General features: G+C 35.2%; 2 protein-coding genes across 3 annotated transcripts; one reads left to right on the top strand and one right to left on the bottom strand.

Annotated features, from left to right (window-relative positions):
- The first annotated feature begins 429 nt into the window (after positions 1-429).
- calml4b (calmodulin-like 4b) lies at positions 430-5,884 on the top strand. Of its 2 annotated transcripts, XM_059536127.1 has the most exons (6): positions 430-484; positions 560-590; positions 1,416-1,556; positions 3,026-3,214; positions 5,035-5,105; positions 5,166-5,884. In XM_059536127.1, exons 1-6 carry the CDS (start codon positions 482-484, stop codon positions 5,208-5,210), a joined length of 480 nt encoding a protein of 159 aa, XP_059392110.1. In that variant the 5' UTR covers positions 430-481; the 3' UTR covers positions 5,211-5,884. The 2 variants fall into 2 exon arrangements, with proteins under 2 accessions (XP_059392110.1, XP_059392111.1); XM_059536128.1 differs by having other exon boundaries at positions 437-484; positions 5,035-5,878.
- A 340-nt stretch (positions 5,885-6,224) lies between these two features.
- On the bottom strand, positions 6,225-8,162 carry rxfp3.3b (relaxin family peptide receptor 3.3b). The gene has a single exon (XM_059535849.1). The coding sequence runs from the start codon at positions 7,908-7,910 to the stop codon at positions 6,690-6,692; it is 1,221 nt and encodes a 406-aa protein (XP_059391832.1). The 5' UTR covers positions 7,911-8,162; the 3' UTR covers positions 6,225-6,689.
- Positions 8,163-17,910: the final 9,748 nt, after the last annotated feature.

The raw sequence follows: 17,910 nt of genomic DNA, 5'->3' as shown, positions 1-17,910 counted from the left end.
TGTGAAACCCAAAAATGTATGCTAATTAGTGCATATCTAATAAAGTAAAAAAAAACACCTTTCAGAAAACTTGTAGACAACTGTCTGTACTAATCGACTGTACTAATCGAAAAGTGTTGTTTATTAATTTGTTAATTTTACCCCATTCATCTGTGACGTCTTTCTTTAAAAAATATTTTGTTTATTAATGATGTATTTAGATTCAAGTCAATCAAATAAAAAACTACATTATATTTAAGAAAGTATTAGTTTAAAATAAACACGATGTGTAGCCTGCTGTCATGGGTAAAATGGACAAGGCTTGTTCAGGCATTTTAGATCTATATTAATATTTCCACTTGTATTTTATTGGTTTTTTTTTTGGCATACAAATGTTTTTTTGATCAAGTCAATGGAGATTCGTCTTTCTGTACCGTTAGCGCCGCCTTCAGGAAATAAAGCTAGTCTCATTACAAACAGCTGAAGAGATCTGTGACACGACATGGTCAGTTTAGCTTCTGTTCTTTGCGTATTATTTCCACAAATACATTTTACATCATGTATACTCATGTCATTGCAGGCGAAATTCCTCAGTCAAGATCAAATCAACGGTAAGCAGGTCTCAAGATTATGCTAAACTTTACATACTTAAGAAACTGTGATTGTTTTTAATCGGATTAGATAGATAAATTCAGATTTATATCTTTAACACGAGCCTAAAATACTGGTTAATGTAGAGATTGAGCCTCTATTATCCTACCTGAACACCTATTAGCTACAGCTTTCATGAAATGGTTAATATAGACCATCATTATTGTGAACATTCAAATATGATTATAGCCTTTATATGAATGAAGCTTCATGACCTTTACATGTTGTTAAATGTTTATTGCTGTTATAGGCATAATAGGTTATTATATATATATATATATATATATATAACTATTATATTGCACTGAAGCCCTTCAGTATTTTATTCTTTCACTAGAAACAAAGTGTCTTTTGTTAGCGGTCACTGGACTTGAACTGACCGACTATAGCAGGACACACACATGCAGATCCTCTGATGCAGAAACAGAGAGAGAGCTGGACATTGAGCTCAGATGTGTACTAAACATGAGAATAAAAACAAGACAGATGATGCACAGTTTACAGAAAACCATACTCTGCAGAAATGCAAGGAAATCTGGCGTTGATTCCTCCGTCCACCTGCTCTTGTTGATAATGCTATAATCTTGATTCGCTGCTAAACAGATTGTCTCAGTTTATGCCAGAACAAATCCTTCATTTGGGATTAAAGAGACACTTTGCCAAACTGTATCCAACCCTTATCAAGCATTTCGATATATGCATAAAAAAAAGGTGTACTTTAAAGTTTTCAAATGTTTGCATGCTAGACGTTCTGTGTAAAGTAATCCGTTTTTGTCTTCTTTAAGAGTATAAGGAGTGTTTTTCGCTGTATGACCAGAAGCACAGGGGTAAAGTGAAGGCACAGGATCTTCTGACGGTCATGAGATCTCTGGGCTGCTGTCCGACCCTGCAAGAGCTCGACAGACACTTGCTGACCCATAACATCGGTATAGTATCTACATCCACTTGTTCGTTTCAGGAAAATGGCTTGTGAGCTACAAAAACACTGATGTTTTCCTAAACACCTCCCCTTCTGCTCTCCACCTGTCAATCAAAAGGATAGCCCCACCCAAAACTCGCTCTAGAGTGCAAATGTTCCCGCCCACTTTTTCAGCAGCCTGAAGTTTTTAAATATGAACTATTGATTTAAATATGTTGATTGTTTATAGAAATGATATATTTAGCACACATATAGAGAAATATTACATTGTTAGTGCTTCATAGAAGTGGGTGGAGATTTTTTGGCTTGAATTCATGCTGTTTAATGCGAATATTTTTTAAATAAGTTGAAATATCGCAGGCTGATGACTTTAACAGAATCGTCTGCCACTGATTCACCACTTCCTAGCTCAAAATATGTCTTTATTTAAAGTTTAGTTCAATAAATTGTTGCAAAGTCCATCAATTATTATGTTGTCTTTGCAACATTGGCACTGTTATTGAACCGAACTGAATCAACATTCAACTAAATTAAGCTTAATTATGACACTTTTCTGCTTCTGTAGAGAATGAAAATGAAAACTATTATGAAAGTTAGAAATTAAAGATGTGGCTAACTGGCGATAAAAATAAAACTGATTTAAGAAATAAATGAAATCTAAATTTAAAAAGAATGAGAAACTAATAAAACTGATGAAAGCACATAACAGAATTACTCAAATTAAAATGAATATCTAAAAATATAAAGTAATGTGAAATATTCATAAAAACTGTACTATGAGTAATACTAAAATAACTGCATAATTGATCAATTTTCCGTGATTAACACTGCTGTTTTGCTCTTTTATTAATGCACAGCTGCTTTGAAACAATTCTTTTTGTATAAAGTGCTATAACAAATACAGTTACTGTTTAAAAATATATATATATATGGTTAAGTTAGTGTTAAAAATCAATTCCCCTGTGGAGAAATGAGTGGGGTTTTTATTTCTGTATTGGTTAAAGTAAAGCAGCTCGGTTACTCTGAACATTAAGCAGAGATACTGGAAGTATTTGAAGATCCAAACAAATGACTCCATGTTAAGTTATCGCATGGATGTCCTCCTAAACTTCCAAGCTTTGCTTCCTCAGTTAAATAAACTTGAAATCTGTAGGAGTGCATGGATGAAACTCAACAATAACAACCGCAAACCTTAGTTCCCAGTGAACGCTGCTTTATAGAGTCGCCTGGAGGAAAAACAGAGCACCGAAAGTCCCACGCTACACGCTCACGAGGATTTTAATTGAAGGAAGTGTCATTTGAACTGGCATCACACGTGGTGCCGCTGATCAAACGAAGCCCTGCTTGACAAATGTGATGCAATGTACTAAATATAAACCCTCCGCAATGAATATCACTCTCAGCCTGTCAGACGTGATCAAACGGCTTCTGTATCTGAAGCTTTTTGGTACAGTGCTTTTACTCTGCCTGTCCCAGATAAGAGCGGCGAGTTGGACTTCTCCACGTTTCTCAGTGTGATGCATGCACAGATCCAGCAGGAGAAGCCACGGGACGAGATCCTGCAGGCCGTGAGGTTCATGGACACGGGTAAACGAGGCTTTATCACCGCGTCAGAGCTCAGGGCCAGACTGACAGGCTTTGGAGAGCCACTCACGGATCAGGAAGGTAAATCTCATTCAGACAAAGGCCACAGAGGGGACAGAACTACATTACCCACAATGCATTGTGCACAGTGTTGCGAAGGTTACTTTGGAAAAGTAATAGGTTACAGATTACAAGTTACTCTATTGAATTTGTAATTAGTAGTGTAACTATTTCAATTTCTTAAAGTAATGTAGCTGATTACATTTGATGACTTTTTTTTAATTGAACAACCGTTAATCCTTTTCACACGTAAAGCAGGCAGGGTTAGCCTTACAGTAGTCAATGCTAGCATTAGCTTTAAATTAAATTAAACAAAGAGAAAACTGAAAATATAACTAAAAGCTGTTTCAAAATATTATTAAAAACAGTAATAGTATAAAAACAATACTAAAATAACACTTTTCTAGAGCTGCTTTATAGCTGAAATTGAATAGTTGTTTAGTTTTAAAAATCAATTCCCAATAAGTATAATGAATGGGATATGTTACTAAATAATATAATGATATATAAGCAAACCAAATAGTAATGCTTTTAGTAATGACTCTCAATATATCTTGTAAAATAGGAACTTTGGCTAATTTAAGCATTTTATTGGAATAAACTAAAAGATAACTCCATAATTATTTAAATATACCTTAATTTGCATACATTCCATAAAGAAAATAAATCTGAAGATTTAAGATTTACATTTTTGAGTTAAAGGTTTTTTAGATATTGTTTTTTATCACTCCATAAATAAGAAAATACTGTCAACAGACGAGAGAGAGAAAAAATCACCGCCTTTTTTCTTTTCTTTCCTTTTCTTTTTTTTTTTTTTTATAAAATTCTATATAGTCCAATGTGAATGATATATGAACAGATTCCTTGATTAAAAAGTCTTCAGAAGATAGATAAATAATAATACTGTAAATGCTGGTGTATGCAAGTGCTGCTGAAGTGTGAAGAAACAAACTCATTTTTTAGAAAAAGGCCTTAAAAGTATGTATTGTAAACAAAATCTATAGATGCAAATAGATACATTTCAATAAAACTGTAACCATTAAAATCACAAATCTATAAAATTGTAAATGTGGCGAACGTAAGTGTTCGTGAAGAAACAAACTCAGAGTCATTGAAATCTAAATCTGCACACACGTGAAGATAAAGATAAAAACATGATGTTTTCTTTCCACTAGTCTGAAATAAGATATATTATGAAAATAAAATAGCCCAAAATCTCTAAAACTAACCCTGGAGCAAAAAAGCAGTCTTAAGTCTCTTGGATATATTTGTAGTGATAGACAACAATACATTGTATTGATCAAAATGATCAATTTTTCTTTTATGCCAAAAATCATTAGGATATTAAGTAAAAATCATGTTCCATAAAGATATTTAATACATTTCCTACTGTAAATATATCAAAACTTATTTTTTTGATTAGTAATATGCATTGCTAAGAACATCAACTTTAAAGATGATTTTCTCAATATTTAGATTTTTTTGCTCCCTCAGATTCCAGATTCTCTAATAGTTGTATCTCAGACAAATATTGTCCTCCTAATAAACCATACATCAATGGAGATATGATTTATTCAGCTTTCAGATGATGTACAAATCTCGATTTCGAGAAATTGGTCCTTATTTTGTGCTCTAGGGTCACAAATAAACCGGTTCATGATAACACAAGTTTAAAATGCCTACTTTACATGTCAATGCAGCTTGTTAAAAACATCTGCAGACCAGATACAATTGAGAACATAGTAGCATAAAAACGCCTTATTGATCTATCTAGCTTATTCCTCATTATATTGTTAAAGTATAAATTTGGTGAAATAATGCTGTCTATGTTTGTGTCCCAGTGGACGAGCTGCTGAGTGAAGCCGGCGTGACCGATGACGGGCAAATTAACGACGAGGGTTTTGGGAAAATGGTGACATTTCTGACCAGCTGATGCTGGACAAACTTCAGAGCTGCGATTAATCAGAAGCAGAAAGTCATTAAAGCTGAAAACCACAGATATCACAGCAAAAAATGAAATAACTACACTAGCATGACCATATTAAACAGACTGCTTGAATCATTAACTAACAACCGTGGGATTGTTTTCAGAGTCTCCAGATGTGCGACTTTTCCACTTAAAGGTTAATAGTTGGCTTTCCTGAACTCTCAAACTGTTTATGTATGAGTCTTAAGTAGTAAAGATTTCAGAGTTTTAGTTTTGTCTTTAAAATTGGGATCATAGTGCCCTCTTGTGTTTATAGAGAGAATATCATTGTATATGGCATGAATCACATTTCTCAGAAATAAATGTTGAAATTCTAACATAATAAATGTGAAGGTGGATCACTGAATCCCCACTTCTCCTCTCTCTCTCTCTGTGTGTGTGTGTAAAAACATGTTTGAACAATTTATTATAACCTATAAAAGCAAGGAATGAAAGGCAAACTCTTGTTTTGTGAACCCAGCCGTCTTTGCATCACAGAGCTCATAAATTTCCCCATTGCTGTCGTGTTATTGTTTGCATGGGTTTATGTGTCTGTGTTGAGATAATAAACTGAAGTAAAGCACTCCCTAAACCACAGACCTGCTGCCAAATGTTAATTAGATGGAATAACACTAAAAGTTAACTTTGCAATTGTGCTTATGAAGAAAAAAAACATTGCTATGATAAGACAGGACTTTATTATGCCCTTCAAATGGACAACATAGTAACACTGTTTACATTCATTTCGGTTTGGACCCTCACCTTCACATGGTTGAGGTCACTGACACAGTTTTATTACACTTCAGATGAGCAACACATTTGAACTATTTCAGAACTTCCAGCCAGTCGATTCAAACAACCAAAAGGAGGTCGGAACCAGCTTGGATTAATGTAGAATTAACAATAATGTAAAATAAATCTTAGTATTACGTGTGTAGCTTTTTTTTTTATGCAATGCAGCAATAATATTTTACTCCAAATGTGTTTAAGATAGAAAAAAATCAGGATGGCTACATATTTCTAATAAATAATGATAAGATATAAAAGCAACTATGTATATATAGTCCTATTACATCATAATATGTTTATAATTATTATAATAATTGTATGCATACACAATTATTGTCAAATCTTGTCTTGTACTTTTTGTTTTTTTAAAGCAGCATTATTTCCTCCAAACATGAGTAAAAGTGAAAACTATAAAAAAAAAAAAAAATGCATTGCAGCTTAAGCCTATTTTATATTAGATAAATCGATACTCTGTACATCCGGGTCTGCTTCACCGCGCACGTTTACACGGAATAAAAACATTAGATTCAGGAACGTGGACAGAAGCGATAAAAAGCTCGCAGCGCACGCACGGTTTGCATGAGACGATTTGGCACGAACGTTTAAGGATGCAACATCTTGAAACATCACTTGAAAGAATAAAAAAAGCGTCGAACGACATCCTTGTAGACGAGTTTGCAGAAAGTCCTCCAGTACTGTAACTCAAGTCAACAGCGCGCTTTTACGCACGGCTTCGCGCGTCTACCTCTTCACCGCGCAGTCCGTGGACGGTAACGCGTCGGTTTGCCCGTTCACCACCGACAGTCTGTACTCCTCGGTCTCCATCACGTTCAGAGGAATCGCCACGTGGCTGTCGTCGTGCTCCTTCACGGTTCCCGAGAACGGGCGGATCTGACAGCTGTTGGCGATCGCAGGCGACGAAATCCTCCAGAAGAAGTCCTTGAGCATTTTCCTAAACTCCCTGCGCATGAGGCAATACAAGACCGGGTTCAAGCAGCTGTTTGAGTGCGCCAGGCAAATGGTGACCGGGAACACGTACGTGTGGAGCGTGTAGTAGACTTTATCCCAGTGGATCACGTTAAACTTGACCAGGACTCCCCAGAAGGTGATGGCGTGGTTGGGCAGCCAGCATACAAAGAAGGACAAGACCACGATCGTGACGGACTTAGTGACTCTGGACCTGCGCTTGGGGAGGTTGTTGTTCATGCTCCGCAGGCGAATGAGGCGCAGGAGGAGAAGGTAACACACGACTGTGATGAGCATCGGAAACACGAACGCCACCAGGATCTTCTGCAGGTGATAGAGCGCGTGCCAGTGCTGGCCGTTGGGGAAGCGCAGGAGGCACAGCTTGACCCCGTTAATCGATCTCACCGTGGAGAAGATCGCCGTGGGGACCGTCGCAACGGTGGCGAGGAGCCACAGAAGCGCGCTCACCAGCTTCACAGAGCAGCGCTTGTTGCGCGTGCGGTCCTTGAGCGCCGACGCGACAGACCAGTAGCGCGTCACGCTCATAGCGGTGAGGAAGAAGACGCTCGCGTACACGTTCATCACGGTCACCGTGACCACCACCTTGCACATGACGTGTCCAAACGGCCAGGTGAAGTCCAGCGCCGTGTCCACGGCCCAGAAGGGCAGCGTGAGGACGAACTGGAAGTCCGTGACCGCCAGGTTCATGATGAAGTAGTTAATCGTGGACTTCTTCCTCCCCTGCCGGACTTTCATGAGGAAGAAGACCAGTAGGTTGCCCACCAGACCCACCGCGCACACCACCGAGTACACGATGGAGATCATGACGCGCAGCCCCAGCGTGCCGTCCGCGGGCAGGTTGATGTCCTCCAGGTTGCTGAAGCGGCTGAGCTCGGTGCCGTTCGCGGAGCTCTGGTTCTGGAGGTCCGCCATCCGGTCCAGCCAAAGCTCTGCGTCTGGTGTCCGGTGCAGCCCGGGTCTGTGGAGGGCTTGCATCCCCTTGCTGACTCGCGCGGGGTGCACTAGGAGAGCGAGTGAGTGCGCGTTTCTTCCAGACACAGCGATGAGGAGCGAGACTCCCGCGCCATGACGGTGCCGCCGTCGCCGGATGCTGATGCTGGAGCGGGCGTGCGCGCGGGGCTTTATGAAACCTGCGCCGCGCACGGGGGCGGAGTCACGAGCACCCGCTCCTCCCTCTCGACCAGGTTTGACTCTCTTTACATTACTCTTGCCTTGTCCAGTAAGTTACCCGTGCGCAACACTGTCTCAGGTCTTAAAAAGGTGCCCTTAACGCACATTAAAGCCACACAAACCCCTTGTCCACTTGACTAGTTATATGACGTATTTCCTGTATTTGGCCCATGATTAATTTGTGGTGCTTCTTATTAAGCTATGAAAAGCAGATGTAAATGTTGGACAAAATAAATATCACCATTACTCATCTTTGAACCAATAAAATGTGCAACACTTAGTTTTTCTACCAAATTATATGTAATAATATCTAATTATTATATTCATTTTTAACTTAGGGACAGGTTTGCGTTTCCTCTCGCGAGATCTCAGGCAAAAATTATGTAATGCATGATGGGATACACTAAGCCTCAAACATTTTTTGAACTGCACAGATAATAGGCCTATGTTAAAATCAAAATAATAATACAAATATATTTTCAAAAATACAATTAAATATGAATATAACTGAAAAGCACACAAACAAATGAATAAATAAGGTTTGGATTTGGTCTGATCTTTTTACATCATTGATTTTTTTTTTTATATATATATATATAATCATATTAGCCACACCCACAGCATTTGAAAGACCATAAACAATTGAAAAAAAAAAGAATAAATAAATAGGAAATTGATTGTGAAATAGATCCAGAAAAAGGTTTAGGCATTCATTTTTGTACAATAATATATCCAATTATATCGGTCACACCTCAAAGCATGAACCACAGAATGATGGAGGACCAAAACAGAGGGGATAAAGTATATGTGCTCTACAGTGAATGAAAAATGAATGTGTGGGTCTCTGGGGGACACTGCATTAGAGAGACCGCTGAATGCTGACGTTTCTCTCACCAGTGAGGGTGTTTTAACTATTTAGATGCATTAAAGTTTGAATTTCACATCTGATCTCGAAAGTATACCTCTGAAACCGAACAAACCCGCAGTCAAAGACGTTGACCTTCACAGACCTGACAGACAGTCGGCTGTGTGATCATTAAACTGAAGCACACACATGGAGGATGAAGCTGACAGAGACATTATAGAAGTGTATCCTTGAAACTAGATTCCTTTTCCTTGTGTGAACATGTCAAAGTCTAAAGAAGAGCTGCTAATGAATTCATGTTTCCTATAGTACACAGCAGAGGCAGGAAGAAATGCTTGAGTCAAAGTTGTTGGCATTACATCAGAAACTGAATATTGATGTATGAAATGCACATACACTAGCGGTCAAAAGTTTGGGGTCACTAAGGTTTATCCAGCAAGGACGCATTAAACTGATCACAAGTGACAATGGTCTCTAAGGACATCTATAAGGGTACACTAGATTTCTTTTTCAAATAAACACTGTTCATTTGAACTTCCTACTGAAAAGTTAAATATGTCATGATTTCCGCAAAAAAATATGAAGCAGCCCAACTTTTTTTCGACATTGTATGAATTCTGCTTTAAAAGTTCTACTAAAAATGAAAAGTTTATTCATCCTCATGCCATCCAAGATGTAGATGAGTTTGTTTCTTCATCAGATTTGGAGAAAAGTAGCATTCCATCACTTGCTCAGTAATGGATGTGAATGGGTGCCGTCAGAACGAGCGTCCAAACAGCTGATAAAAACATCACAATAATCCACAAGTAATCCACAGCACTCCAGTCCGTTAGTTAATGATTTGTTAAGCCAAAAGCTGCATGTTTGTAAATCCATCATTGAGACCTTTCTAACGTCAAACAGTAACTTCTGGCCAGAATACAAGTCCATAATAACACTTCAGTGAAGAAGTCCATCTCATGTTGTCTTTCACATAAAAATCCTCCTGCATATTTGTTTAGAACTGTTTTGGCTAATAAACAGAGCTTGATCTGTGCAGATTTCTCTCCTGATTCAAGACAAGACCACTGTTCCACTTGAGGAAGCACTGTTATGGATTATGAACTTGTATTTGGGTTTCTCCAGATGTTAACTGATGGACTTGAGTGCTGTAGATTACTTGTGGATTATTGTGATGTTTCCATCAGCTGTTTTGACTCTCATTCTGACGGCACCCATTCACATACATTGGGGAGCAAGTGATGGAATGCTACATGTAATAACATTTGAGTTGAGATTGAGTCTCTTTTAAATAGGCCACTTGTAAGATTTTTCAATCTTAGATTAGACATTTGGATTGAGTCATTGCAAAACCATTTGATGTTTAACTTTTGGCTATTCATGTAAATGTCAGTATGTGGGATGTTCATGGTCACTGGCGTAAGGAACTGGTTAAGATCTTAAGATGTCCTCGACTCAACCAGAACATATTGAACGCATGAGAACACACACATTCTTCTTTTGTGTCACAGCTGAACAATACAATAAAAAGACTGGACACAAACAGAGAGACATCCACAAGCAGAGAGTAAATCAATCTTGAAGAATCGATTCTCCATGTCCAAGCAAAGTGTAGTAGTTTATACTGAGCATGTGCAATATAGCGCTTGCAGTTCAAGAGTGTTCAGACGAGAAAAAGCTCACTTTGTGTCTAAATGCTTTAGTGTTTTTCTATGATAAAGTTACATGATAATAATAAGTGCAAATGGAAAGTTTTCTTATTTTTAGTATTTGAATCTCTTCGGGTCTGTAGTAATCAGTATTTTAACAGATAAGAGACATACTTCTTTACTTTTCCACTGGCTCATTGATAAGCCACAGTTTATAGAAATAAAAAACTACTGTTATCTGTCTTCAGTTCCTCTGTCAGAAAATAAACAGCTGTATATGAAAGTGGAAACTTTAGTGATATATTTGATGATTTTCTGTATTTGGGTTGGCTGTGCTTTGTTGATGTGTTGGTTATTAAAAGATTGCTGCTGGTTCAAAACAACCTAGAATAACATTTTAGAGAAGATAAGTGCTTTAATGAAAATATGTGATGCTTTTAAACCCTCCATCATGTTGTGTCCAATTCCAAAGACTGTTAAAAGATTTATTTATTTATTTTATTTTAATTTTTATAAAGGATTAGTAAAAAGTGCATCATCTTAAAATCTTGATGAAAATCTGGCCAAAAAACATGAGAAGCAATTTATATAATTTATATATAATTAAAATGAGAAGCAATATATATATATATGTAATTATTATATAACATAAAAAATGGTAAATTATCGTTTTCAATTGTATAAATAAATGGTTTTGTATTTTTTATATATAGCCTATTAATATTTTTTGTGTGTAAAATATATTTGATTAAATATTTAAATATGTATTTAAAATATAGAATGTTATTCTGCATATTTGTAAAATATATATTTTGTTTGCATTTTTTAAATATACATTACTTTAATCTGAATTTATTATGGAAAACTAATAAATGAAAAGGCTGTGAAGTTTTAGTCATTGTAATTGAGTTGCTATAATTTTACATAAAAACATACAATAAAAGTCTGCTTGATGATATGAAGTCCCTGTTTTAGGTTCCTGTCATGGTCCTGTCTGAAAGTGAACATGTTCTCTCGGTTCTGCTCCGTTGGGCTGTTTAATTGGATTCTTGAATTTGAGCCCCAATAAAGATCCAGGCTATTATATCCGTCACACACACCCCTCATCATCCTTATGTTCTCCTTTGGCTTTTGGCGTGAATTTCTGAACATCTGTGCTATTACTGCATTAAGGGCATCTAATGAGGCAAAAATAAATAAAAAAAATCCCATAAAAGAGCAATAAAGCTGAGAATTGGAATGAGATTTCTTTAATATTATTCAATAATCCATTATGACTGTTTCTGTGCCAGGCCCGAGTTGATTGTGTCTTGGCGCTGTTCTGCTGTCCTAAATCTAGACACCCTGTAGACGTCTCTGAAAACACTTCAGAAAATAACAGTCTTTGACCCTGAAGATGTTCAGTGGCTCTTTTTTCTGAGACGTGACAAAATGAAAGTAACTTTGTAGGATCTTTTTGGACATGAATCTTTCTTTTGAATCAGCAGCATGATGAATCGATTGAACTGACTCATGCATCTGATTCAATCAAACTGAATCCGTCAGACTGTGAAAAACAAAGTGTCTCCATCCACTTATTTTTATGTGCATTTTGGAATATTGCATAAAAAAACGCTGGATGAAACTGCCAAGATTAACTATTATATCCTACTTTTCTTAGTGATATTTAGTGCCGGTTTATCAGGAAGTGACTATTTAGTTCTTTTTGACTCGTTGGAAGGAAACAGTGGTTTATTTGCAAATGTTTTATGTGATATTACAGTTTTGCGTATAAGTTAAATTTGTATATTTGGATGAAACATATGGAAAGCTATCACTTGAATCACTGGAGTGAATGAATGTAACTTTAAAACGGTCATTTGTTATAACTGCATAAAGAGTCATAAAACTAATGAATACGATTTTAACACTGTACAACTGAGATAGTGAATGAAATCATTTAGTTATAAAATCTAATGTGGTTGGACACAATTTTCTCATAATGTTGTTCTAAATCACAGATATTTTTGAGATAAAAGACTTGATTTGTCACAACAGCAGCAAATTAGCATTTAACAAGCAAAAACCGCTCCAAGTCTCATAGTTAAGACTTGTTTTATAGTTTTTCAATGTATTGGCCTGAACTCTCTAATGAACATCAGGAGAATCCAACTTTTCCTCCGATTTTCAGCTCGATATGAAAATCAAACAAAAGGACGATCTGGAAGCTCTGTGATTATGAAATGATTCATTAAACACACTTGGGCAGAATATCTCCATATGAATGCAGACGCTGTTATTGAAATAGTATCCTATTATTCGTTTCCCAAAGGTTTTCAGAAAGCAGCATGAAAGACTTTCAGCAAGCTTTTAACAGCTTCACATTATGAAGAAGCTAGAGATTCAATAATCTGCACTAATTATTAATTAAGCAGCCTTTAGGCCTATATATACTGTATATAACTTGACGTGACAGGTGAACTGCTCTGTTGTTTAGTCTAGTCCTACACAGGCAGCTACATTCACTTGTAGAACTATTAGTGAGTAATAAAGACTTTAATTAAACACATCTGCGTATCAATCCGCAACATCATTAGCAATATAATCAATACTGTCAAAACTATGATATTTATGTATTCATAAAAATAGATTTTTTTATTAATTACATAATGAGTTAAAACTTCCCCCTGCTGGCATCAGTTTACCTTTTAAGTGCCCCTGTTGTGGATTTTTGAAAATGATCTTTCATCAGTGTGTGAAGTGAATGAAAACATCCTGCAAAGTGAATCGTGTATTGTCTCTCAAAAGAAAGAGTCGACTCTGAATCATTTAAACGAGTCATTTTTAAATAAAATCATGTTGACGTCAACATGAGACATTAGCATATTGCCCGCCCACTTGCTGGTCTTTTGCCGTTGGTCTGAATGAAAATGCAAATTCATTCGTTCATGTTCGAGCGGTAAAAATAGCGGTTTCCCTGGTAACGGCTGTAAACAAAGACATTACAGGTGTGATACAATCGGACCAATCACCACAGATTAGCGTCACACACAGAAGGGGTTTGTAAATCATCGAGTGTATCGTTTGGGATTTGTTGAGCAAATAAGGTATAAATAAATGCTAATTATAAAACAATGAAAGTTTATTTTGACCTAGCATGCATGTCAAAGGCCCACAGTTTCTAAAGTGCAGAGGAAATATTATATTTAAAAGTTTCCTTTTCCTCCTGAGCGCTTTATCTCAATAGCATTATTTGCAATATTTTCTTAAAGGGGAACAGCCCAATTTATTACTATATATACAGTTTTTGTTCTTATTATTGAAAACAGAGAATTAAACATTATACTAAACATTTATGACTCATGTTAATCAAATTTAACTTGGCCTGTGTCAGTCAGTAAAACATTATATAATGAGCAGTGTGGCTTTATATAACTAGCATACAACGGTAAAAAACAAAATTAGGTTATAAAAACATCGTGGAAACTTTGGTTTGGAATTTTTTTTTTTAAATGTCTGGTTTTCTTGTCATGATTATAACTTTATTTAAAGACTATGAAATAATTTCTGACAACATTCTACTATCTATACGTGACTTTGCAACTACATGTCAACTAATTCTCATTCATTTGCAACTACATGTCTACTAACTCTGAGAGTAGACTGTTAGGGTAGGTTTAGGGTTAGTAGAATAAGTTGACATATACTTGCAAAGCTTCTTATAGTCAGTATGTTGGATGTTGTGGACCCGTCAAAATAAAGTGTTAGCAGATATTAAGCAGACAGTCTACTAATACTCTAATGACTGTTGCAAAGTTACTTACTCTTAATAGACCATTTAAAGTGGACTATCAAAATGAAATGTAACCGTTTCAGTTGTGTTGCTGTCTATGGAGAGTCAGAGAGCTCTCGGATTTCATCAGAAATATCTTAATTCATGTTCTGAAGATGAACGAAAGTCTTATGGGTTTGGAACGATATGAGAGTGAGTCATTAATGACAGAATTTACATTTTTTGGGTGAACTATCCCTTTAAAATTAATGTATAATAATAAAGCATTATTTAAAGGTTAAAAAAGTTACTTAGTTATTACTTTAAGAACGTTTTGTCCTATTTATATGGCTTTTATGTGAGAATGTTTCCTGAGGGTCAGATGATTGTGAGTAGGCTATTATTTGTAGAAGAATATCTCTAATTGCTTTCCCCTTGTGACCTCTTTCAGACAGAGATAAGTTGTTATATATCTAGTTAGATCGACTGTGAAATGGACAGGCTATGACTAGCCTGATGGCAAATCTTGGCACTGGATGTTTCATCGCAGGCGTAACTGTTGCAGAAACTGAACAAAGCTGCTTGCATTTTGTAATGATTAGCATTTCAAAGACAGCAAGCTTCAGAACATACAAACAAAGCATTTTAAATGAATAAAGGATATTCCAATAAGAGTGTTCTGCTGCTCATTTAGACGTTTCAAAGAAGCTGACAGATGTGAAACGAGAACACAACCCAGACTGTGTGGATGTTCATCTGAACGTGACTCGATCGTCAGAACCGGCTCAGAGGCTCTTAACTTATACATGCATTTTTTAAAACAAACTAAATACAATAAATAAATAAATAAATAAAAGCACTAAAAACGTCATGTTTTAAAAGCACTTAGAATTATGTAACTTTTCTTAGCAGATAATATAGGTTAATAATGTGAATGTAATAGGCTTATTTCTGGTTCTTGTGACATTCAATAAAATAAAAAAATCAATAAAATAAAAAAAATGTTCTAAACGTTCCAATAAAGGCAGTTGTGGACCAAATTAAGCAGTCTGTTTCAGAAAATCAATTGAGAATGCTGAAAAATAAATAAATAAATGCATCATCATTCAAAGTTATAGTTTCATGTAATAAAATGTTTTAGTAAAATGTAACAAGTATGCTGTTTTGATGCAGTATATATTGTTATATTTGTGCATATAAAATACAAATGTAATAATATTACATTTAAAGTCAATTTAATTTTAAATATTTATTTATATTTATTTAAAATAAAAAATACATGTAGTAATAATAATAATAAATTATATATTAAATAATACTACATTAAATATTAAGTTTAAAATAAATGATATTTTTTCATGTAATAAAATTTTTTAAAATCTATTATTGCTGTTTTTTGATACAGTATATATTGTTTTATTGGTGCATATAAAATAAAACATTTTAAATAATCAATTTAATAATAATAATAAATTAAGTATTGAATATTACATTTAAAGTCAATTTTACTTTTTCATTTAATAAAATGTTTTAGTTATATAATTAGTAATAATAATAATATAATACTGATAGATTAAATAATAATACAAATTAAATATACAATTAAAATACAATACTTTGTTCATTTTTAAAAAAAAACACTTTGGAAAAGGCTAAACAAAATGGAGATAGAAATGAATGCATTAACTTATTTCTTTAGCGCTGTCATACCTTGAGATTTAAGCACTGTTTACCTTTGTCAGGATCTGATGTTCATTTGAACAAGTCAAATGTCAGATCCTTGTTTCTGCAGCAGTGGGTTGAGAAAAGCAACCAAACTATCCCAGTCTCCAGATAATTTGACAGTTGTGTTATTTCTAGCCCGAGAGCGTCTGTCAGCATCATCATAATGTGTCTTTGATTGGGTGACTTCAGGTTGTGTGTGGTCTTCTGTCTCTTTTATTCCAGCTGTCGATGTTTCATCAGTAAATCCACGTGTCCAGAAGGTCTCCAGCATAATTATTTGGCAGCGGCGAGTGTCTTTTGTGCATCTGAGAGTCAGATTTGAGATCACTACCTCGAATGCGACGTCAAATAGATGTCCTCGATGTCTCCTCACGGCTCTGGAAGTTTCTTTTAACATTCCCTGATGTTTCATACCTGGATGGATTTAGACATGAGTGTTTCCAGCCTTAGAGCTCAGGCTCTCCATAAAAAAAGTGTTCCCATATTTGGATATCTGCACTTTTATGATATTTCTTTTGGTATATGGATATAAATTGCCCTTGCCTGTACTACAGAGTGTGTTGCTGCTAGGTGCAATACTTTTATGGCAAAAAATATATTTGTTTATTTCAAATTATACATACAAAAAGTTGTATAATTTTATATTTACAAATAAATTTACAGCTATTATTAGTTCATAAGAAAATCAATTAAAGTTTATCAATCCAGGAAAATACATTTCCATCAGGGTTATTATAGTTAACTAAAATCATTAAAAATAAAAAAATAAACTTGAAATACTTGAAATAAAATAAATGGTAGAATAAATAAAATATGTTAATATTTTAATCTATTAATTTACATTCTTTCCAAGGCTACATTTCCCATTATGGTTTAGTTTAACATATCATACTAAATTAACTCAAATGAAAATTAATAAAAAATAATAATCATTAAAACTATATACAGTCACAATTTATAAAAAATACATAAACAAAATTACTAAAACTTTAAAAGAAACATGACAGCTTAAATCTAGCTTAAACTATTAACTATAATATGATACTAAAATAACACTGAATATGTAACATTTCAAGAAAAATGTCAAAAATGTGAACAAAACATAAAGGTAGGTTTTACTATTGGGAATTAGTTTTTAATACCACTTTTAATTATATTTTTCATATATAATGTATAAAATCAAGTATATTTTAAATTTCAAAGTGGAGCTTAACTGTTTATATTTAGCATGTGTTTGTTTTCGGTCTCATCTGCTCTACATTTAGTTTTAGTTTTGTTTTTTCATCCTTCATGTTTATTAAACCGTGAATATAAATTGACACCTACACCTTTATTTTTAAGAGTGTGCTAGCATATTAAATCTTCCTGTCTTGGCCGTTTGCATTACATAATCTCACCAAATAACTAAAACAAGCCGTTCGACAGCGAATTCTGGAGAATGGCGTGGTTTTCTCCGTCCCTTGACTGACCTCTCCTCCTGCAGAATAACGTGTCTTATCTTCCCTCTGCAACCGTCTGAACACACCCCTCCAAACACAAATCTGATACAGGGGATGAATGACAAGTGTGAAATGAGCTTGCTGCCTCTTTCTTCCTGTTCACTTGTTGGTCTGGCTCTCGATGCGCTCTCTGTCTGATTATAACACTGATATATTCACTTCAGTATCAGTGTGAAGAGATGTTTGGCCTCTTGGGAAGCACATGGAGTGTACGTTGCTTGTTCAGAGTTTGATGTTTGATGCCTGTTCATACAGCCACTTCACAAGGTCAGGTTTATGTAAAGTTGCTTTGAGAAATGTGTTAGATGGCAATTCA

Source organism: Carassius carassius, chromosome 43 (assembly GCF_963082965.1).
Source record: "Carassius carassius chromosome 43, fCarCar2.1, whole genome shotgun sequence".
NCBI lineage: Eukaryota > Metazoa > Chordata > Actinopteri > Cypriniformes > Cyprinidae > Carassius > Carassius carassius.
The sequence above is the reverse complement of the archived record's forward strand: the minus strand, read 5'-3'. Positions and strand labels throughout refer to the sequence as shown.